General features: G+C 40.6%; 1 protein-coding gene across 3 annotated transcripts in view; it reads left to right on the top strand.

Moving 5' to 3' along the window:
- LOC103182285 (venom phosphodiesterase 2) overlaps positions 1 to 22,528 on the top strand; it is a 45,730-nt gene extending 23,202 nt beyond the window's left edge. For 2 of the 3 annotated variants that reach the window (XM_007899236.2, XM_007899233.2), the window contains 18 exons: positions 75 to 194; positions 3,744 to 3,853; positions 4,343 to 4,408; positions 4,794 to 4,866; positions 6,962 to 7,070; positions 8,368 to 8,499; positions 10,332 to 10,363; positions 10,598 to 10,725; positions 11,938 to 12,007; positions 12,785 to 12,872; positions 13,759 to 13,931; positions 14,788 to 14,836; positions 15,102 to 15,256; positions 17,328 to 17,454; positions 18,767 to 18,841; positions 19,843 to 19,975; positions 20,927 to 21,083; positions 22,308 to 22,528. In XM_007899236.2, the coding sequence (XP_007897427.1) occupies positions 75 to 194; positions 3,744 to 3,853; positions 4,343 to 4,408; positions 4,794 to 4,866; positions 6,962 to 7,070; positions 8,368 to 8,499; positions 10,332 to 10,363; positions 10,598 to 10,725; positions 11,938 to 12,007; positions 12,785 to 12,872; positions 13,759 to 13,931; positions 14,788 to 14,836; positions 15,102 to 15,256; positions 17,328 to 17,454; positions 18,767 to 18,841; positions 19,843 to 19,975; positions 20,927 to 21,083; positions 22,308 to 22,478 (1,968 nt within the window). In that variant the 3' untranslated portion in view covers positions 22,479 to 22,528. The remainder of the gene's footprint in view (positions 1 to 74; positions 195 to 3,743; positions 3,854 to 4,342; positions 4,409 to 4,793; positions 4,867 to 6,961; positions 7,071 to 8,367; positions 8,500 to 10,331; positions 10,364 to 10,597; positions 10,726 to 11,937; positions 12,008 to 12,784; positions 12,873 to 13,758; positions 13,932 to 14,787; positions 14,837 to 15,101; positions 15,257 to 17,327; positions 17,455 to 18,766; positions 18,842 to 19,842; positions 19,976 to 20,926; positions 21,084 to 22,307) is intronic. The other variant, XM_007899235.2, reaches the window with a different exon arrangement.
- The last annotated feature ends 763 nt before the right edge of the window (positions 22,529 to 23,291 follow it).

Raw genomic sequence — 23,291 nt, 5'->3', positions numbered from 1 at the left:
TCTATTGCATTAATAAGACACTTCTCTTGTAGCAAAGAGCAGAAATGTGACTACCTCATTGTTTTAAATTTTAGGGGCTGTATCCAGAGTCTCATGGTTTGATTGACAATAAAATGTATGATGTGCAGATGAATGCTAATTTCAGTCTACGAAAGAAAGAGAAATTCAATCCCGCTTGGTACAAAGGGGAGCCTGTGAGTATCATAAGCAATATTAATCTCTGGAACTCCATCCCACAGTCCTCCGTCTCGCCCCTTCTCTCACCACCTTCAAGACCCACCTCAAGACCCTCCTCTTCGAACGTGCTTTCGATCTTCTGCTTCCCCCCACTGCCCTCCCCCACTCCGACCCTCAGCTCGGGTCCGTAACTCTGTCTGTCCAGCACCTTGGGACGTCCTACCGACCTGAAAGGCACTATATAAATGTAATTTTGTTGTTGTTGTAATCTATGTGTTGGGACAGTTCCATTTTAATTGATTCATTTCCTGTATTAGTGACATGCATAGTGTTCCCCAGTCAATAGGAGCACAAATAAACATTAGGAAGGTATTTACCTGCAGAATACAATACAAATTTAGGTGTATAAAGTGCCTTTTGTGTCGGGAGGACGTCCAAAGGCGATTGACAATTCTGTCTTGACTGAAGCACATATGCAAAAGAAATGAATAATAAAATATTAGAATAACTTTGGCTTTATTTAGCACCTTTCACTTAAATGCCTCAAAGTGTTTTACAAAATATAATTAATTATGGTTAAAGGATGGGGCATTGGGATTAAAACGTCTGCCAAAATCTGATAAACTCAATGGGCAGAATGTATCCTCCTGTTCCCATTTTCCTGTGATTCTAAATGAAGTGACGGTTATTATATAGGCACATTCAATCACAGTTGTGAAAGATTAGCCTATGAAAATTAGAAGCTGTAATAAATATACGCTGGAAACTGATAAGGTTATTCTCCACCTGTTGGTAACTTTACTGACCTAGACAGCAAGCTTGTATTGTTCTCCATTTATTGCTAAATATCTACCTCTGTAACCTGCAGTCTCACACTCACTCTCTCCGCTCTACCAACTGAGACCTGCTTAAAGTACCCCGCCCCACATCAGTGGACAAGCTTTCAGCCACTTTGCCCCTGTTCTCTGAAACTCTTTCCCTAAATCTCTCTGCCTCCTTCACCCCCCCCCCATAATCTCTGTAACATTATAATTTTGGTAATTACAACGGAGAGTGTAATCGTCAGTCTCAATTGCTGAATACATGCATTTTGTTAATGTTTTGTGATTTTGTGCTGTCACATATGCCTCAAATTCAAGTATCTTATTTGAATGCCTCTAGAATTCAGCAATACGTACTTTGCAGTTTTTCTCATACTTTTATTCTGTTTTGTTGCTTAAATTTATTTTCTCATTGTTATCTTCATCGTCTTCTCCTTTTGAATGTTCAAAATGACCAGAGATGTACAGATAAGCCCTCACCCTATTTGATTGTGTCCTCTGTAATACCCATTCTAAAATAATTACAATGTCAAACTATTTCTTAAATAAATCCAGTGTCCACCAGCCTCGTTCACCCTTCCAGGTAACCCTGGCAACCCATTCCAACAATTGACTATCCTGTGTTTTTTTGTGGTCAGCCTGGTGTCTGACATATGCAGAAACCCATCACCTGAAGAATATCCAAACCAAGTAAGATTTCCACTCTACCCACCTACACATGGAAATCCCAGAGATAGATTGCTGGAATGGAATATATACTCTCTTCAGGGAGGGACGCATCCTGCTTACCTAATACCGGACAGTATTAGCTGCCAGTTGTCGAACCATGCCTTGGGTACCCAAAGTGTGCGTTGGGGTACTGCTGGAGTCTTAACCAGCTAAGTTCTGCATATTTTGTCATTGATACTGTTGTCTGGTAAGCTTTCCCACTGCTTGTCCAGCTAGGACCACTCTACCTGTCAAGGTTTGGGCTTTTTGGGTTAACAAGAGCTGAGTGGGATGACTGCCTGCCTGCCCCCACTGACTGGTCTGCCCTTGCAGGACCTGCTAATAAGCCAGGCTGGCTGTGCTGTCATCAGCAGTGCCCTGGAACACTGCAGACCCGCCTGACTCAGGAACTGGACTACCAAGATCACTACAGAGGCCTGACTTGATTCCAACATTCTGTTACCAGGCATGTCACCTTGGAGCCAGTTGGAGGTCCCAGCTTACCTCCCACGCCCAAGGAGGAGAGATTATCTATTCTGTGCAAATAGATTTCTCGGTGAAAAATTCCCTTCAGAACCCCAAACCCTTTTGTTGCATTAGTGTATGTGAAAGTATTGTTCTGTAGTCTCCCTTTTTTTCAAGTCCCACCTGAAAACCTGTTTATTTTTATTGTGCAGTAGAATATCGTTATAACACATTCAGTCATTGGGCCATTGGGTGATTGGGGTGTGGATCCAGATGTTTATTTGAATAAACATTCAAAATGCATTCAGAAAGCCAGCTGGCTCAATATGGATTACGTTGTCTCACTTCACTTCATGCAAGTACAGTAAAACTCACATAAGCCCTATTTTAATAAATTGTTAAACGTCTCAAGTTGTACATTCTACTATTCAGTTTCCAATCAAAACCACTGAGATTTCTTTACACTTACTTGTATTACTCACCTCTTTACTCGTAACGTCGCTCCTCTACCCTGCATTACTCCGACGCTTATCGTAGACCTTGCAGGAAACTCGGTAGTCTGGTTCTTGTGGCGGTCTCGGGAATTGCGGGAAATGATATTCACATTTACCTGCCGGCTGCATTGAACCACGGGAAACATGGTCTTCATCCATCGACGTAGGAGCAGAAGAACTTAATTTCCCGCAATTCAATGCAATTCCAATGTTTGCCGATAAGTGTGCATGTGGTGACGGGTGAAGACGCATTGAGTCATAAGAAATGTAGTCTTGACCCATCACTGCATGCGCACTTATCGACTGCAATGACAAATTACCACATGTGCACATACAAGCTGCATTGAATTCCGCATGCGTAATGTAGATTATTGATTAAATCAGATTTTCTAGGAGTTCTAAAGTCTGCCTGCAACTCGGATTCCACATAAGTCGTATTAAATGTTATGGTTCCAACTGATACACTTACGTGAGTTTTACTGTATGCGTCGATTGAGACTGCTAATCATGCAAACAAGAGGACCTGGGTTCAATTCCCGGGCAGGGCAACCCTTAGGCAAGTTTCCTTATTCCACACGCCTCTGTTTACCTAGCAGTAAGTAGGAAGCCGGTTCTTAGTCGACTGGCGGATTGCTTTCAGGGGGTAATAATCCCATCAAAAAATTAATAATAATAATTTGGTCACTCAATCCACGCATGTTTGTGGGACACTGCTGTGTCCAATTGGCTGCCATGTTTCGCCCACAAAATGCAGTCAATTCACTTTACAGTAAATATTCTGTGAAATGTTTTGAGACATCTCAACGACGTGATAAGGGGCTATATCAAATGCAAGGATTATTAATGTAAGACAAGTTGAGGTTTTATGAACCCACTACTACTGTGTTGGACCCAAAACTACTGCCTTAAACAGGGTTCTACTGTATCATAGTTTCCAGGACGTTATGATAGCTTACAATAAACAAGGAATGGAAAAGCTTTATTTTATGCCTTAGAGAATTATTTGTAACAATCACACTAAGTTTGGGCAACTGAGGTCCTACAGTTAGTCAATTATTATCATTTGTTCTCTCTACAGTTGTGGCTAACAGCTATGTATCAGGGCTTGAAGAGTGGCATCTTCTTCTGGCCTGGATCTGAGGTCGCCATAAATGGAACCTACCCAAACTTTTACAAAATCTATAAAAGGTGAGCAGAATATACAAAAAAAATTGTTAAAAATAAGTTCTTTTCTTTATACATTCTGTAACTTTTCCCCTCCCCTAATTTATTTTATGCATGTAATTCCAAATTTCAAAAACAAAATACAGTAAAGCTCTGTTGTAACACGCTTCATAATAATCTGAAGCATGGAGCCCAACATTTACTTACCCAGAGTAAATGTTACTTACCAAGTCCAAATTCCATGCACCAGTTCCCATCAGTGCTTCAAATGGCAACTGGTAAGTGTGAAACAAAAATGGCTGACTTCTAGGTTATTCAGTCACTGCTATGCTTTATGAAGGAAGCGATATTAGCAGTGTTTCGTGCACATCTTGCGCATGTTACAACACACAGGAAGCAATATCAGTAGTGATCTGATGACCAAGAAGTCTGCCATCACAACCCCCAGCATCATGCTACAAAGGGTTCTATATTATTATGTTGCATTTACACATCTCTGTTTTTTTTGTTCAGAAGCATTACATTTGAAAAAAGAATTTTCGAAATTCTTCAGTGGCTTGATTTGCCCATCAAAGACAGGTAACTATTGAAACCAATAGTGGTAATGAGATACCTAGGGAACATCCTCCCTAGGGGATGGTGGAAGCAAAAAGAACAGTATATAGTTTGGGACACGACATGTCAAGTGATTTCCAGGATGGTGGAAGGCGAACCTGATGGACCTTGGACCTTGGTATTCTTTCGCCTAGCAAAGATCGTATGGTCTTATACCTGTAAGCTATTCTTCATAATGCACTGTAGTTTTACTTGTGATTTTGGGGTACTGTAGAGCTTTAAAGTGATTTTAAACAAGAAATTAGAAAACATTCTAATACCAGAAGACAATAAAGTATCAAATGTGACAATTCATGAGTTATAGAGGATTAATTTATAACTCTTCTTTTTAATCTACTTGTTATATTAGGCCTGATTTGTACACCCTGTACTTTGAGGAACCAGACTCGACAGGACATCAATTTGGGCCTAATAGTAATGAAGTAAGTTCATTTCAGCCCTCTCTGGTAACTCAATAATTTGAGGTCAAGTGACAATTGAAGTAGCAGAATACGAGTCCAGATTTTCTTCACATCACTTTTTAGAGAGGTCCCAAGTTTGGCTCTTGATCTGTGGTGACCTCAGGGGAGTGAAAAAGGAGCTGTGAATTCCCTGACGTAGGAAAAAATGAATCAGTCAGGATTTCTACTCCCGAGTCAGCAGTGCATTAGTCAAGATTCCAATCATTAGGAACAATTGTTTGAAGCTACGCATGTGTGAAGATCACATGAGGATACAATTGGGTTTGACTATAAACCTTACAGGTATCAGCCTGCCTCTATCAGTAGCATTCTCTATATATTGTCTTATCAGTGTCTATATACAGTGATAGACACTGGGAGAGGCTGTGTGTGGACAGTGAGAGAAACTGGGAGAAGCTGTGTGTGTATACAGGAGAGACACTAGAAGAGGCTGTGTGTATACAGGAGAGGCTGTGTGTACAGTAGAAACACTGGAAGAGGCTGTGTGTTTACATGCCTGATAATAATCCCTTAAGAAAAAAACAATAATGATTTGGTCACTCAATCCACGACTGTTTGTGGGACACTGCTGTGCCCAATTGGCTACCCCGTTTCATCCACATATATACGGTCAATTCATTTTATAGCATATTCTGTGAAGCGCTTTGAGATGTCTGGAAGACGTGAAAAGCGCTATATCAAATGCAAGGATTATTATTCTCACCTCTGAGTCAGAGATTGTGGATTCAAGCCCATTGTTGGGACTTTGAGCTCAGAGTCTAAGCTAACTCTAATGCAGTGCTGTAGCGCATTATTGGAAATGCCGTCCTTGTCCGTCTGGCGTTCAGGTATACTTTAGAGATCCCATGGAACTATTCAAAAAGCCAAGGGAGTTTCTCCTGGTGTCCTGGCCAACAACGCCCCAGATAAACAAACACAAAATACTGCAGATGCTGGAAATCTGAAACAAAAGCAGAAGTCGCTGGGAACATTCAGTAGGTCAGGCAGCATCTATGCAGAAAGGAAAGTGAGTCAATCTTTCGGGTCCATGACCCTTCATCAGAACAGTAGAAAAGCGTTCTGATGAAGGGTTGTGACCCGAAATGTTGACTCACTTTCCTTTCTCTATAGATGCTGCCGGACCTGCTGAGAGTTCCCAGCGACTTCTGTTTTTGTTTCAATGCCCCAGATAAAATTGCTCATTCACTTCATAGCTATTTATGAGACATTGCTGTGCTACAAATTGGCTGCCGTGTTCACCCCCAAATATAGTCAATTCACTTTATATTCTGTGAAGCGCTTTGAGACATCTAGAAGACGTGAAAAGTGCTATAGCAAATGCCTGGATTATTATTGTATCTCAATGACAATGCAATATGAGATGCAAGGATTATTATTATTATTTGCCCTGCCCTATGGTTAAAGGCAACAATAACTTGAATTTATATAGCGCCCTTCATGTGGGACAGCATCTTGGTTTGATATAGCGCCTTATCATCATCAAGACGTCTAAAAGCGTTTCACAGAATATACTGTAAAGTGAATTGACTGTATATTTTGTGGGTGAACCACGGCAGCCAATTGTGCACAGCAGTGTCCCACAAACAGTCGTGGATTGATTGACCAAATTATTATTATTCCTTTTTTTGATGGGATTAGATTATTACCCCCGAAAAGCGACCCACCAATCGACTACGAACCGGTTTCCTACCTACTGCTAGTTAGACAGGCGTGTGAAGTGAGGCAAGGCGAAATAAAAAAGGGATTATGCCAACACTCACAAAGCCTAGACAATGGCTGAGCAAGACTAACAACCAGCAAACAGTGCTCGGGAGCATACTTCCTTCAGGTGAGGAGGGGAGAAAACTGGAAAATAAAAGATTACTCTGGTCTTTTTTTTGCACTTTTCTGTTTTGGGGGATTTGATACCAGTCATTTTATTGAATTTTTAAAAAATATTCAAAACCAAACTTCACCATTAGTGCAAGGAATTCGATTGGTGAACACCATAAGTGAGATGTCATTATGCAGGTTTGTGCACTGAAGTTGTGGCATTTTTTGTTCTCCTGATGTGCAGGTGGGAAAAAAACTGAAGATGGTGGATGAGATGTTGGGCATGTTGATGGATGGACTTAAACAAAGAAACCTGCATCGATGTGTCAATCTGATTGTTTTATCTGACCACGGTACGGAGCCTGAGCCTTCACTAATATAGTAAATAACCAATTTGATTTGTCTCTCATACCAAACCTGCAGTTATTCTGGTGTATTTACTCTCCACTATTTCCCCCTGTCCTGTTCAGATCAGTCCATGACCACTGTCAATGCTGCTGAGTGATCAGCCAGCGTTAGGCTGGATTGATGAAGAATTATTATATCAGCCCCTGAAAGTGTAATGAATGGAGCTGCAGCTAACGGATCAGGAGCTTGCTGGTTCAACTCCCGGTTTAGGAACATAGGACTAAGAGTAAGCCATTCAGCCCCTTGAGCCTGTTTCACCATTCTATTAGATCATGGCTGATCTGTAACTCAACTCCAAATACCCACCTTTGTCCCATATCCCTGATACCCTTAGCTAACAAAAATCTATCCACCTCAATCTTAAATTTTTTTTTAATGGATCCAGCATCCATAGCCTTTTTTGGGGGAAGAGTTCCAGATTTCCACTACCCGAAAGTACTGAGTTTGCTGGCCTAAGCTGGTCTACCCAACTCCCAGTCCCTCTATAGCACCCTCTGTTATGCACTTGTGTAACAGCTTTCATTCCAAATCTGAGGCACTGCTGAAATACCCTCTACAATCATGTGGCCTACCAGCACTCAATGTCAAGGCTCATGCATGAACAATGGTCACCAGGGCAGGGTACCGGAGGGTCACCAGTGCCTGTGGAACTGTACCTTCACATGAGGAGACAGGATTAGACAGGCATCCAGTATTAGGAAGAAAATTAGAAAAAATAATTGGACACAATAAATTTGAAAAAAATCTTTAATATAATAGGTATTATTAAAAAAGTATCAAAGATATATATATATATATAATAAATGCTGTACTCTGTCTGGCGCCTTGGACTGTCCTCCTGACGTGCAAGGCGCTATACATATGTAATCTTGTTGTTGTATATTGTGTCTGAGCTTCAGTACTGTGCAGAACTGGAAATCATAGGTCCACTGTGTGCTGAGAGAGCAACCTGGGTATTTGGTGGGACTTGATGGGTGGCCTCAACTTCTACTGACTAGAGGAAGGATTATTTTTAAGGGAGACATCAGGTTTTGGAAAGCCCGTGTGTCCATAATGAAAGTGAGTTAGTCTCTGCCTTGAAGAGAAGAATTCTGAGTGGAGAGTATTGGGAAGCAGAGGAAAACTGTAACAAAAAAGGTCAGGCTTCCAGTTAACAATGTGAAGTGATTTGAGATATCCTCTTGACCTGAAAGATAAAGATAAATCTAAAGTTTTGTTATTATTGTCGTTCTTACGTTGCAGGAATGGAAGAATTTAGCTTTTCAAGGATTGAATATATGAGCAATTACGTGGACAACGTTGACGACTTCTACATGGGTTCTGGTCCAGCTCCTCGCATTAGACCAAGCAATGTCCCCAAGGACTATTTCACATGTGAGTAATTCTGATATTAGCATTGGAATTGCAGACAATAGTAACATTGCTTTTGATGGAACAATGTAGGCTGAATAGAGGCCTGAGAAAGGTCTCCAAAACAAGTGTGGACTTTGTTCTTTGACATTTGCATCTGCCTTCCCACAAAATCCATATAAGGTTCCCACAGACCATATATGGTTAAATGAGACACAGCAAGCAGCTTCATGCCAAAAAAATCTGATTGTGAGCCTGACAATAGGATCAATGTGATGTGTGCCCCAACATCAACAATAAAGGGAACATTTCTGTAGAAGCTAAGAATGTAAAAAACATGTAATACCTGTCTGATAATAACCATTGACCTCATACTCCCTTTTTTCTTCAGCATTTCAGAGCACCAACAAATTGGCCAATTCTTAAATATAGTCTTAATGTGAAGCTGGTTTTCTGCAAGTTCTTGCAGGAAAGCACATTTCAAAACTAAGACAGAATTCAACATTTTGTCAAATTCTGTACGCTTTAAAATACTACACAAAAAAAATCTAGACCCAGGTGGAATTTTTCCCCACATTCCTTTTTTTTAAAAGAAAAGGATTGACCTGAAAAGTAAAAAGGTGAACAGTAAAAAAAATCAAATTAATTGTTTAACTAATCTTGTTATAATAGGTACACAGAAAACGAGTTGGTCAAAATTGCAGTTTGGAATTGTTATCCACTATGGGTGTAACCTCACTGACTTCAGGACACATAGTGGTTGGTTATGAAGCAACAACAACAAAATTACATTTGTATAGCGCCTTTCATGTCAGGAGGACGTCCCAAGAGGCTGAACAATCAGTGTTTCCAACCCGAGCTGAGGGTCGGGATCTGGGAGGGTGGAGGCATGGGGGGAAGAAGGGTGACTGAAGACACAGTTGAAGAGGATGGTCTTGAGACGGGTCTTGAAGGAGGCAAGAGAGGGGACAAGGTGGAGGATCTGCGGGATAGAGTTCCAGAGGGTGGGGGCAGAATGGCCGATGGTGGGGTGGGCAAGGCGGGGCACGTGATGCAGGCCAGAACCTGCTGCGTGGAGGGAGCGGACAGGTTGGTAAGGGGTTAGGAGTTTGCAGAGGTGGGGGGAGCAAGGCCGTGGAGGGCTTTTAAATTGAGGACCAGGATCTTGAACTGTATCATCAGTGTGATGGGAAGCCAGTGGAGTCAGGTGAGGATGGGGGTGATAGGGTTGCAGAGCCTGGTGCGGGAGGGGACACGGGCTGCAGAGTTCTGGATGATCTGTAGCCTATGGAGGGAGGAATTGGGGAGGCCGACAAGCAGGGAGTTTTCGTAGTCGAGCCGGAATGATATGAATGTCTGTATGAGGGTCTCGGTGGCCTGGAGTGTGATGACAGTGGCGGAACCGGGCAATGTTGCGTAGGTGGGGGAATACAAAGCAGGTCATGGCAAGTTATAATAGGGTTCAGTGTAGTAGTATGCAATACGGTGCAATAGTATAGAATTGAGAGCGGTAGATTGTGATCGGTACCCTTAGCAATTTCTTCTTAGGGATGTTGAGTGGATACTGTGTACTCACATAGAGGGAGGAAAACTCACTGTCAGCCAAAGTCACTTTCCTGCACCTCCTCTGATATGCATTTGACTGCAGGATTCAAGCTTGTCCTCCTGGATGGTGAAGGCAGCTTCAAAGGAGAATTGTTTTTAATTAAAAACAGTCTCACTCAAAAGAAAATTTGTATGTGAGACACTTGTTTAAGTCACCACACTTGATAATTGCTTATGAATCACTGCGAGGTGTTTTGATGTGATAAAATGCTATAAAAACATGAGTTCCAATTTGATTGTGTCTTTTCCAGTTGATGCTGAAGGTCTTGTAAGAAAACTTACAGTGAGTGGATTTTGCACTATTTTACAATACAGTACAATTTACATTTCTGTAGCACCTTTCACGTCGGGAGGACGACTCAAAGGGCTTTTAAAATACAAGATGAATTTTACATTTTTCTCATATGTTTTCAAACATTTATAATTTAGTAATGTGAAATCATAGTTGTAATGCAGTTAGTGAGTGAGTGAGCAAGCATGTTCTTCTTAATATGTAACTTTTCCTTCATTATTTTAGTGCCGATTACCTGGTCAGCATTTCAAGCCCTACCTGAAACGTTTCCTGCCAAAGCGTTTCCATTATGCCAACAGCCTAAGGATTGAAGAAGTTAATTTGTATTTGGACCCACAGTGGCAGGCTGGGCTGTGAGTTGGTTTCAATTGAGAACTTTGCGTAGTTTGCAACTGAAGAATTGTAATAGCCCCTCTTTGGATAAGAGAAGAAATTTCTCCTGGTTCCTGGTCAACAATCACATGAGTTGGCTTTCACCTTATAACTGTTTGTAAGAGTGTTGCATAAGCAACCATCACAGTTGACAGTAGATGCTTGTGAAGCATGTTTGCGATGTTTTGACATAAGTTGCTCTAAAAATGGCAGTACATTTTTTCCTGGTATTTGAGTAATTTTATTAATGTTGTTTTCAGCCTGAAAGCAGTACTAGAAATGTACAGCTTGGCTGATCTCTAATGTCTTACTGGCATGGACATACCAAGCTAGGTTAAACAGATTAAAATTGTTATCATGATATGCACATCACAGTGTTTGAGGATGGCTTGGCTTTGGCACCATTCCAAATGTTTTTTATATATAGTTAGTCAAACAACATAAGCCCTGTTAACTGAAGAATGCAAGGAGCCCTTGCCATATTAAGGAAGTTTCTCCTGGTGATAAAATTGGTCATTCTCTTCATTGCTGTTTGTGGGACATTATTGTGTGCAAAACACAAAATACTGCAGATGCTGAAAATCTGAAACAAAAAGAGAAGGCCTGACCTGCTGAGTGTTCCCAGCGACTTCTATTGTGTGCAAACCCTAACCCTAAGTGCGCAAATTGGCTGCTACGTTCACCTACAAAATGCACAGTCAATGCCATTTACAGTAATTCCTGTGAAACGTTTTGAGAGGACCCCCTGACGTGAAAGGCGCTATGTCAAATGCAATGATTATTATTATTTTATTAAAAATGGCAACGTTTAAATGGGAGAAATGCAGGTAAAGATTTCTGAGTTTTTGCTTAATTAGCTTGGGTGATTGGGAATTGTCTGCAAGGTTTTTTCCATGTGATGTAGTGGGTGTGTGGTTGAATGTTAAGGTCAGATATAGGAGCTGGGGGGAAGGAATTTGTGGCCATCATCTTGACCAGTTGGGGGACGACTTAAATCATCGTAGAATTCAGTATCATTTGGTAACATTAGAAAGTGATTATTTATTACAAACGTGTCCAGACTGGAATAGCTCAACAGAAATGTGCGCATCATGGAAAAATAGTTCATGTTACAGTGAAAGAGGGCACCATATTCCCTCTGTTTCTGATCAGCCCAAAAGAGATTGACAACTCATGTTACATTCTTTTCTCAGGAAACATGGTTCTATCAAGTATTTGACTGGGGGATTCCACGGCTCTGATAATCGATACAAAAACATGAGGGTGAGTGTTGTAGTAATAATAATAATCCTTGCATTTGATATAGCGCCTTATCACGTCTTCGAGATGTCTAAGAACTGTATCTTGCATCGTTCCCTTGCAAAGGACACAAAGATCAGTTTGTATGATGTTTGAATCAAATGGCCCTTTGGCTCATTTGATCTCATCCTTCCAGAACAACCACCCACCTTACCATTCTCCCATCACAACATCAAGCTTTTGTCAAAAAATAAGTACACTCAGAAAAGAAAATGAAATCTTAATTTTGATACCTTTTGTACTTATAATAATGATGTACTCTTATTAATAATAATAATCCTTGCATTTGATATAGCGCTTTTCACGTCTTCTCGACATCTTAAAGCGCTTCACAGAATAGACTGTAAAGTGAATTGACCGTATATTTGTGGGCGAAACGCAGCAGCCAATTGCACACAGCAGTGTCCCACAAACAGTCGTGGATTGAAAATGACCAATTTATTACTGTTTTGTTTTGGAGGGATTATTATTAGGCGTGTGGAGTAAGGAAACTTGCTCAAGGTTTCGCCCTGCCTGGAATTGAGCCCAGTCTCGCTTGCAAGGCGAATGCTCTAACCACTGAGCTACAGGACTCCATTGTAATAATAATATTATTATTAAATAATATTTTGTATTATTTACATTTGCAAAATACAAAATATACAGTTACAACACTTCCTGTGACGTGTTTTGAGATGTTTTGACGACGTGCTATTCATTTTAAGTGATTTGGTAATCATTGTGTTTCTTTGGTAACTGAAGGCCCTCTTTATAGCCTATGGACCTGGGTTTAAAGACAACACTGAAGTTCAACCATTTGCCAATATTGAAATCTATAATCTGATGTGTGGTAAGGACCTGAACATTTTTATGTTTATTGTAAGATATTTTGAGTCATCAAGTGATTTTAATTATATAACTAGTAGAGGAGTTGGTGCTACATTTCTTCAAGTAACCTTTAATGACATTGTTTTGAATATCACAAACTGTGTTCTCCAACCTTAAGTTTATTGGATCATTGAAATCTCCGTGTACATGTGATGTGATAAATAACACTGGTGCTAATTAACAGATAGCGGTACATTGCACTCCATTAGCAATCCCAGTCAATAATTAACATTACCACCTGTAAGGGAACACAACTGTAAACAGATTGACTACGTATAGCTTACTGTGTCCAGGCATACACCACACTACCCAACTCCATGATTTAATAATAAAAGTAAAATAATAATCCTTGCATTTGATATAGCGCCATATCACATTATTGAGATAAAGGTAAAGATCTCTCCTGCAGATAGAACCCACCAATAAACCCTTGCAGATAGTCACCTATATTTACCAACAAAAGTCATTAGATTTGGGAGGAGATCCTGTGAAGCACTTTGAGATGTACTCCCAACATGAGAGTGCTATATCAAATCAAGGATTATTATTATTATACGAACCCATCAGTAAACAGATATACATATATGCACTCACTAATCAACATGCAGAAAAGCACTTCTTAATAAATCTTGCCGATATGTATCTACCAGAATACCCTGGAGATATGTGAAATATTTGATTTTAATTACGCTTGGTCAAAATTTCACCTGACACCAATGAAAGTGCTCTGAGACGCTACCCTGCGTGGAGGACGCTATATAAGTGCAAGTTGTTATTGATGAAAGTAAAAGTAACTGAACATTATTTTCTCCTCCTTATATTTAATATTGCTTATTTCCCTCCCTTAGATTTGTTGGAGATCACCCCTGCACCTAACAATGGATCTCATGGGAGCCTGAATCATCTTCTGAAGAAACCTATCTTTAACCCTACTCATGCCAAGGAAAGGTCATCACCAACTTCATGTCCTTTTACCAAACTGGCTCCAAATGATAGTCTCGAATGCTCATGCAGTCTTCCGGTAAGTTAAGCAATATCGAATCTGAGAAGGTAAAGTTACATAGTCTTGAGGTCCTCAGAATGAATGAGTTGAAGTGAAGTTACAGAGAGGAGGGAGATATATTTGAAGCTGCAAAATAAGAGAGGAAAGTTTGAAGAAGGAAAGCATTGTAATAACAAATAAAGACACAGAGAAAGCACAGTCAGAGAGCAGAGAGGAATCAGCCAAAAAGCCTTTTCTTGTATTTCTTCCAAGAGTGCAAAAGAATTGCTAGAGATGGGATTATGATCCAGATCTTGACAAACTGAAGTTTATTATAAATTGTTGAGGGTAACAGAAATGGCTGGCCCAAAAGAGGGAACAGAACGTAATCTTTTCTCTTTATATTTAGTATGCCTTTGACTCTCTTTTCTCCCTTTTCCGTTTAGTCTCTCTAACTTTCTCTCTCTGTCTCTTTCTATGACATTCTCTGTATCGTCTATGTAAAATCTCTGTATCGTCTATCTTTTTCTATCAATGCTCCACAAAAGTATATATTAAGCACTTGCCTTTGTGCTAAAAATAATCTAGTTGTGGACAAGGGGAAGTTGTACCATATGCACAAGTTACTAGTAGCGCTATTGCTACCAGGAGGCTCGGTGAAGTTGATTTTTTTTTCCAATATTAAATTTTCGAAGATTTTAATTCCAAGGTATCATGTTTGTAAGTAAATAGACTTGTGGATAATTGGCCAGTGAATAACCAGTTTTTGATTGCTTTAATATTTAAAAACAGCCTGTAAACTTCCTTATAATAATAATAATGTTTTACAATTTGTTTAATAATAATACCTAAAATACCTAATATTTCTTAAACAAAATGATTTTCAACATTTTAGGCCTCATTGTCAAGAATCGTCAAGAAATTAAATCTTTCCTCGACTGAAGGTAGGAAACTGATACTTGAAAGCTGGTGTAGAATAATATTAATAATCCTTTATTATTTGATATATTTGTATTTGATATAGCGCTTTGTCTTATCTTTGAGACATCTCAAGGCACTTCACAGAATATACTGTGAGTTTTGTGAGCGAAACATAGCAGCAGTCTTTAGTAGAAGGACGGATGGAGGGAACTGTGTAAAAGGTTAGAAATGACAGGACTTGCATATTGCAAATAAATGCTCTTGAACTTGTGTGGTTTATCTTTCCAGTGCAAAATGCAAATGCTCAACATGTCCCATATGGCCGTCCAAGAGTTTTACAGGACGGCAGCAAGTACTGCCTCCTGCATCAACATATGTACATAAGTGGCTACAGTCATGACATTCTAATGCCACTCTGGACGGCATACACGATCAACCAAATGGTGAGTCCTATTAATATCATTTGACTATCTATTTGGACACCATCAGTGTTTAATACTCTGCATTGGTCTCAGGTGTCAGTCTAGCTCAGTTTGTGGCACTCTTGCCTCTGAGTCAGCAGGTTGTGGATTCAAGCCCCAGAGTGGTGACTTTGAACTTATAGTCTAGATTCACACTCCAGTACAATGCTGGAGGAGGTGTACTGCATTTCTGGAGGTGCTATTGTTCAGATGAAATGTTAAACTGAGATCCTGTTCCTTTGCCAAATGTAAGAATTATTTAAGTGATCCTCAAATGATTGGGCGCGAATGATTAACTGATATTCCAACACCTCAGTGGTGTATTCTAGCTGCTGGCACTTAATTCAGTTCAGCTTGTTACTCAAGAGTTTTCCGATCTCCTTTACCCACTTCAGTTCTTTGCCTCCCCATAGCAGGCAATCTTCTGAATGGGAGAAACACGCTGTGCAAAAAGGTGAGCCCTTCACGTGGTATATTCATCCCAATGGACTAAGTACAAGCCATTTGGTGCATTTATAAATAACTCACCCTGGGATTTAACTTATTTATGACAGAGCTTTTAATATCGATTCCAAATCATAAATAACAAACCTGATAAGGTACCAACTCTCAACATTCCACTCCCAACATCCCAGAAAAAAGACTCCTGGGCTTATCTGTTTATTCCTGTTACAAATTGCTGAAAAGGTGCACTTTCTCTGGTGCAGTTTCAAAGTGCAATTTAATTTTATGTGAGGCATGCTATATAAATGCAAGTTGTTGTTGCAATTATACTTTAAAACTCCATGAGTGTTATCTGTAAACATTGGAATAAGTCAACAAAACTTCCTAAATGGAGGACTGTATGTTTAGTTTACATTAGCAATAGTACGATATGAAGTGAAAGAACAGTGACCTCTAGTTGTCCTGTTAACTTGTGAAATATGAACAAGTTTCCTTGCATTTCATATGAAGTTGACTGCATTTTCTGGACTTATATTCTGTACAAGCCACAGGAAGCTTCTTTCCAGCAGTAATTAGGAACATGAAGTAACACTGATATTTTAAAATCTTGATTCTGCAAGATTTTAGGAAAGGATACAAAATGGCTTCATGATCTTCAGTGATGAAAAGGTGAAAATGAAAATATTTGATGTGTTGGTCCTTGCCAGACTGCACTGGCTGACTATCCCAGAGAGGATCAATTTCAAGATCCTCACCCTTGTATTCAAGTCCCTGCACTCCTCTGGAGCCCCCTACCTTTCTGACCTCCTGTCTCCTCAAAACAGTACCCGTTGCCTTCGTTCCTCGGGTCTGGCCTCCTCCGAGTCCTCCGCTCCACCCTCGGCGGCCGTGCCTTCAGCCACTATGCCCCGAGGCTCTGGAACTCCCTTCCTCACTCCCTTCACCTCGCTCCCTCCCTTCCTATTTTCAGGTCTCTGCTGAAGACCTTTCTTTTCGACCGCCCCTTTGGTCACCTTCCCCCCCCCCTCCCCCTGGCTCGGTCCCGGGATCCGTTACTGTGAAGTGCTCTGAGACGCCATCCGGCGTGGAGGGTGCTATATAAATCCAAATTGTTGTTGTTATTGTTGCGTATGTGAGGGCAGCCTGATGGTGTAGTGGACAGAGCTGCAGCTTCAGACCAGGAGGTTGCTGGATTCACTTTACTGCTCTCTGCCAGGGCTGCTTAGAGAGACTAAATTGACCCAGACCTTCCCAGGATTAGGGAAGGTAACATCAGGTGGATCAGTTTCCTGGTCCTGACCCTCTTGAGTGCCCTCTACTGATTGTTTGTGCGGTTAGCAGGTAGGGAGAGGCCAGGATTGGCTGTGACACCCTCTACAGTTAAGTGGCCTGTCGCTACAGCACTTTGGGACGTCTCCCGACGTTAAAGGCGCTCTATAAATGTAATTGTTGTTATAAATGTATAAATTATACATATAATTGTTGTTGTTGCTACTCACACATGAACAATGCTCATACATCAATAATCCCTAACAATTAGTGAAGTGACTCATGTTTTGCATCTGACACATTTTTCACCACTAAGACAATTGTTTTTCTTATCTAACAGGACAAGCCAACTGCTAATCTGTCAAACTGTTTGTTTGCTGATGTTCGAATCTCTCTGAACAGTAGCCAAAAGTGCTCATATTACAAAAAGGATCACAACATAAGCTACGGGTTTCTTTATCCCCTGAGTAAGTGCAGCATTGCTTTCATAAAAATGCTTACATTTGCTACAGCGGCTTATCATGTCATCAGTGCATCTCAAAGAGCTTTACAAGGATTTATTGTAAAACGTGGTGACTATATAGCATTTACTTACAATAACCCTTTCATGTTGGGAGGATGTCTCAAAGTGCTTGACACTGTTGGCTGGGCACCTGAGCTGGGGATGGGAGCCAAAGAGGGTGGGGAGTGGGGAGGGGGAATTTGACTGACAAGGATACGTACTGGAGATGGGCCTTGATAGTGTGAAGAGAACGAGCTGATGTGACTCGGATGGAGTTCCTGATAGTGGGGCACGTTGGGCATGGGACATGGAGCAGGCCGGTGTTTGCTGAGTAAAGGGAGTGGCTAGGTTGGTAAAGTTACAGGAGATTACAGTGGTTGGACGAGACAATGGAGGGAATTGAAGGTGAAGATGAGAATTTTGAATTTAGTTTGCTGGGGGACAAGGAGCCAAGCGAGGATGGGCTCGCAGAGCCTTATACAGGAGAAGACACACGGGCTACAGAGTTCTGAATAGTCTGCAGCCTGTATAGGGAAGAGCAGAGGAGTCTGCCAAGCAGAATCTGGCAAGACTTTACATCCTGAATATCAACATCTATCAGATATTCATGGTAGAATTGCTACAATGACATGTGTGCAAGCTGTTGTTTGGCCTACATTAGTAGATACATGAGATTATACCCAGACTGATGATATTTTTATGTGGATATATGTGGAGTCCTGTAGCTCAGTGGTTAGAGCACTCGCTTTGCAAGTGAGAGACCTGAGTTCAATTCCAGGCAGAGGGCGAAACCTTGGGCAAGTTTCCTTACTCCACACAGAGCCTAATAATAATCCCTCCAAAACCAAAAACAATAATACATTGGTCATTTTCAATCTACGACTGTTTGTGGGACATTGCTGTGCGCAATTGGCTGCCGCGTTCGCCCACAAATATACAGTCAATTCACTTTACAGTGTGTTCTGTGATGCGCTTTGGGATGTCCTCCCGACGTGAAAAGCGCTATATCAAATTCAAGGATTATTATTATTATTATTTTTAGATATTTTTAGATATTAAAGAAGCTCAATCAGCAATACTGGAATGTGCAGATTACATTGCTGCTGTTCAAGTCTATTTTAAAGAAAGAAATGAGCCCTAAGGGTTTTCTGTCAGCTTTGTACCAACTCACTGTTCTTAAGAATGTTTTCCAGTGAATAATAAAATTGGTGTACTGGATGATGCATATGTGTCTGGACAGTAACCATGATTATTTGTAACACTGTTGCTTTTTCTAGACCTGCAAGACCAACATGATAAGTACGAAGGTCTGTTGACCAGCAACATTGTGCCCATGCACAAAGCCTTCCAAAGTAAGTACAGAATAGCTCTTTACTAAACAATGCTCTTGTTTCTCAGAATGAAGTTTTTCTCATTCATTTTATTTCATGACTATTGATAATTTCACTGTGTCTTGCTTGATATGAAACCAAACTGAAATTGAACTTGATGATTCATTGCTTTGAGTTGTTTCACACTCTCATTGCTGTCATGCGTTCAAAATGTTACTTGAATCCTGAACTAAACATGGTTATGATAAAGTAAAACAAGTTGGAGGTTGATGAGTAGGAAATTGATAAGACTTTAATAAAGAGGACTGGTGATTGATGCGGAAATGGATTGAGCCAGAAACGCATAAAATTTAACCTAGTCTGAGGCTGCAAATGCAAAATAATACAGTATTGTGAAAAAATCTTAAAACAGAATCCTAATTTGGAAGCCAGTTCTTTCTACCAAATATGTCAAGAACCAAATAAAGACTGAATTTTAAGAATTTTCCACTGCTTGGCACAGACCTTTCACTTTTGTGTTAGCCCTATGAAACCCGGCTGGTACCACACTTGCTTTCCATCATGTGACCCAGGTGTGACAGTTCTCCTCTAAGTGACATGGTAAGGAACTGATACAAGGCTCCTGGTAAAAATAAATTCTGCCCTTAAATTTTAAGGCTGAGACTAGGTGGAATATTAGGTCTCAAATGTTCACAAACTGTACACTAGGAGATGAGAAATAAGACATAGTATTTATCTCCAATGCTAATGATCACATTTTGTTATGATTTTTAATGATGAATTTAGCAGGTATTCAGCTATGAAATCGTATGATCTGTTATTGACCAATACATTATTGATTGGACCTGACCAGCTACTGACTGTCATGTTATTGACTTGGACCTGACCAGTTATCGACCGGGACATCAGACAGAGAGGATTTTTGTTGGAACATTTCCAAGTTTCCAACCATTGTATTTACTTTGATATTTGTGCCAATGAAGTTACAGTGAGGTGATGCTTATTGTTATGATTTTTGATAGAGGTGTGGAATTACTTCCACAACGTTTTGCTGGTGAAATACGCCATCCGGAGAAATGGTATCAATGTGATCAGTGGACCTGTGTTTGATTACGATTTTGATGGACACTTTGATACTCCAGACAAAATCCTAGAGTAAGTAGTTCAGATTATGTTCTGTAAAACAATAATAAATTGGTCACTTTCAATCCATGACTGCTTGTGGGACACTGCTGTGCGCAATTGGCTGCTGCGTTCGCCCACAAATATACAGTCAATTCACTTTACAGTATATTCTGTGAAGCGCTTTGGGACGTCTAGAAGACGTGAAAAGCGCTATATCAAATGCAAGGATTATTATTATTAAACCACTTTCTTGCATCAAATCAAAAGTTCCTGGTGGGCTGTCCTGAAATTTCCATTGCAAACTCTCCATGTTCTCTTATTCTACTATATTAGTGCATCCTAAAGCATTGTTCTGGATTCAGTGTTTCGCTGTTTAATGACTGAGACGCAGATTAAAACAAAGTTGTTTGTTCATTATTCATTTTCCTCCATTTGAAATATCTTCAAACCATATTTGGCATGCTATTATATGTCCATTGTAATAACTATTGTAACAAGCACAAACCTGGTTGAAAAGAGTTAGTTAATTTAAATGTGTGGCTTTCCCATTCACATCTATAATGCACAATGAATGACCTTGAATTAAAGAGATTTGAGAACTACATTCTTGCATTAAATCAAGATGCATAACTTAATGAAAAATGCGTTTGGCATCTTGTGAATGTTGTCCCGTGCCAGAGAGACAAAAAGCAATAATACTCAACAACAATCGATCAACATTTTTCTAGTGAAGACGGAGGTGTGGGGTCAAGAGCAATTGTAAAGAATGCCACAAAGAGATTAGGTAATGTAGAAGCTTGTGTTTGGGTAATGTGATGCTCGGGAATTGAAACCTGTATATTGTAGGAAAGAGAAATATCTGAGCCAGAGAATTGCAACTGAAAAACATGAGTTAGCATATGAGATGATGCTGATGAATTATTATTATAATTTTGTATTATGATATTGGATTATTATTACTTGCTAATTATTTTTTTGCAGGTATCTGCAAGATATAAAAGTGCCCATCCCAACTCACTACTACATAATCCTTACCAGCTGCACCAACACCTCCCAGACCCCAACTCAGTGTAAAGACTCACTGCGTGTGCTGTCCTTCATTCTGCCTCATAGAACTGACAACAGTGAGAGTTGTGCGGTAAGTAAACCTCAGGTTGAGTAGAGGGAACAGAAAATTAACCCTATCTTTACTTGTCAGCCTGGTTCTGTTGGTAGCAATCTTGCCTCTGAGTCAGAAGTCTGTGGGATCATCAACAAATTGCATTTACATAGTGTCTTCATATCGGGGGGACGTCCCAAGGAGCTGGATAGCTGAGCTGATGTTAAATTTGGGAGGGTTGGGGGCTGGGAGTGTTGGGAGTGGGGGGGGTGGGGGAAAGATGACAAGCGCATGGCCAAGAAGTCTTGAGATGGACCTTGAAAGAAGCGAGGGAAGGGGCGAGGCGAAGAGGCTCTGGGATGGAATGGGAGCAGAAAGGCTGAAAGTCCGACCACCGATGATCTCTCCCTCCCACGATTCTATGCATTTCCAATGCTTGCTGGTAAGTGCACATGTGATGATGGGTCACGACCACATTGAATTGTGAGAAACATAGTCTTCACTTTTACCACATGCAGTGTAGATTATTGATTACATTTTATTTTGTATTGTATTTATATGACTTACCCAAATTTGCCTGCAACTCAGACTTCATGTAAGTCATATCGAATGTTATGGCCCTGACTGATATGAATTATGTGAGTTTTACTTTACCTTGAAGAGGAAAGGGAGATTAGAGATGGGACAGTAGTTAGGGAAGAGGGTTGGATCAAAGGAAGGTTTTTTGAGGAAGGGTGATGACAGCTGTCTTGAAGGGGGTGGGAACTGTGCCAGTGAACAAAGAGAGGTTGATGATATCTGTTAGCAAGGAAGGATTTTAGGAGAGGGATGGAGATGGGGTCAAGGGAGCTTGTAATGAGCTTCATTCAGGAAATGATGGAAGGAAGAGAAGAGGGAGAGATGGGATTGAAGGTGTGGAAGGAGGGATGGGTCGAGGCCAGAGGGAGAAGAAGGAGGAGGTGGTAGTAATGAGGGCAAAGGATCCTCTTGATTTTGGATCTGAGGAAGTCTATCAGCTCCTCACATTTGGAATTGGAGGAGAGGATGGACGGAGCATGGGAAATTAGGGGAAGCTGATATATGGTGGAGAAGAGGAGCCTGGAGTTGTCCTTGGCCTCCAGGAAGTAGAAGGACGATTTGGCTGAGACAAACATAAAAAATATTTGCGAGTGATTTGGAATATCAACAATCTAATCTATTTTCCATTTTGATTGTCATACAGTATGTTTTGATAATTGTCATTTCTTCTATATTCTGCGTCAGGACGGCAAGGAAGAGTCCCAGTGGGTTGAGGAGCGAGTTTGGATGCACACAGCACGTGTCCGGGATGTGGAGCTTATCACTGGCCTCGATTTCTATCAGGACCGGAAACAGCCAGTCACAGAGATTTTACAGCTAAAAACATTTTTACCGCCTCTTGAAGATAAAATGTAATTATTTGATTAAAGTGCTGACTGTTGCAGCAAGATTTTTTAAGCTTTAAAGTATATTTATTGTGTTTGTATTCAAAACAAAGTGGGGTGTTAAAGGCAGGTCTCATAAATAGCGCTGACCTATTTCTGGAGTGAAGTTGCAGTGGGTCGGGGCCTTCTGATTACTGGCAGGAGGTGCTATTTGAAACAAGTCACTGTTTGCTACTCTTGTTATGAATTCTTTATTTTCACCCCCCACTCGTTTTACAGTTCAGAGTTTACTACTGTTGGTTTCTTCCCTTCAGTGGTCTGTCTACCAGCTGATCTGTAAGCAGACCTCAGGTACAGATGCCGCGCATTTTGGACTCTATCTTTTCCAGAGTGATGTAGGTAAAGGATAATGATTACCTCACATAATAATAATCTTTGCATTTGACATAGCGCTTTTCATGTCGGGAGGACGTCCCAAAGCGCTTCACAGAACACACTGTAAAGTGAATTGACTGTATATTTGTGGGCGAACGCAGCAGCCAATTGCGCACAGTAATGTCCCACAAAGTCGTAGATTGATAATGACCAATTTATTATTGTTTTTGGTTTTGGAGGGATTATTATTAGGCGTGTGGAGTAAGGAAACTTGCCCAAGGTTTCGCCCTGCCTGGAATTGAACTCAAGTCTCTCGCTTGCAAAGCGAGTGCTCTAACTGCTGAGCTACAGGACTCCACGTGTAGCAATTCACCTACTGGATTTGTGCCAGTTTGTCAGCATGCTGCCAAATTCTCTTTGAAATAGTGGATAATGCTACATAAATCAAATTCAGCAAAGAAAGTATATT

This window comes from Callorhinchus milii, unplaced genomic scaffold, assembly GCF_018977255.1.
Source record: "Callorhinchus milii isolate IMCB2004 unplaced genomic scaffold, IMCB_Cmil_1.0 Scaffold3, whole genome shotgun sequence".
NCBI classification, from domain to species: Eukaryota; Metazoa; Chordata; class Chondrichthyes; order Chimaeriformes; family Callorhinchidae; genus Callorhinchus; species Callorhinchus milii.
Note: the sequence above shows the minus strand (reverse complement) of the source record. Positions and strands in the feature narration are given on the sequence as shown.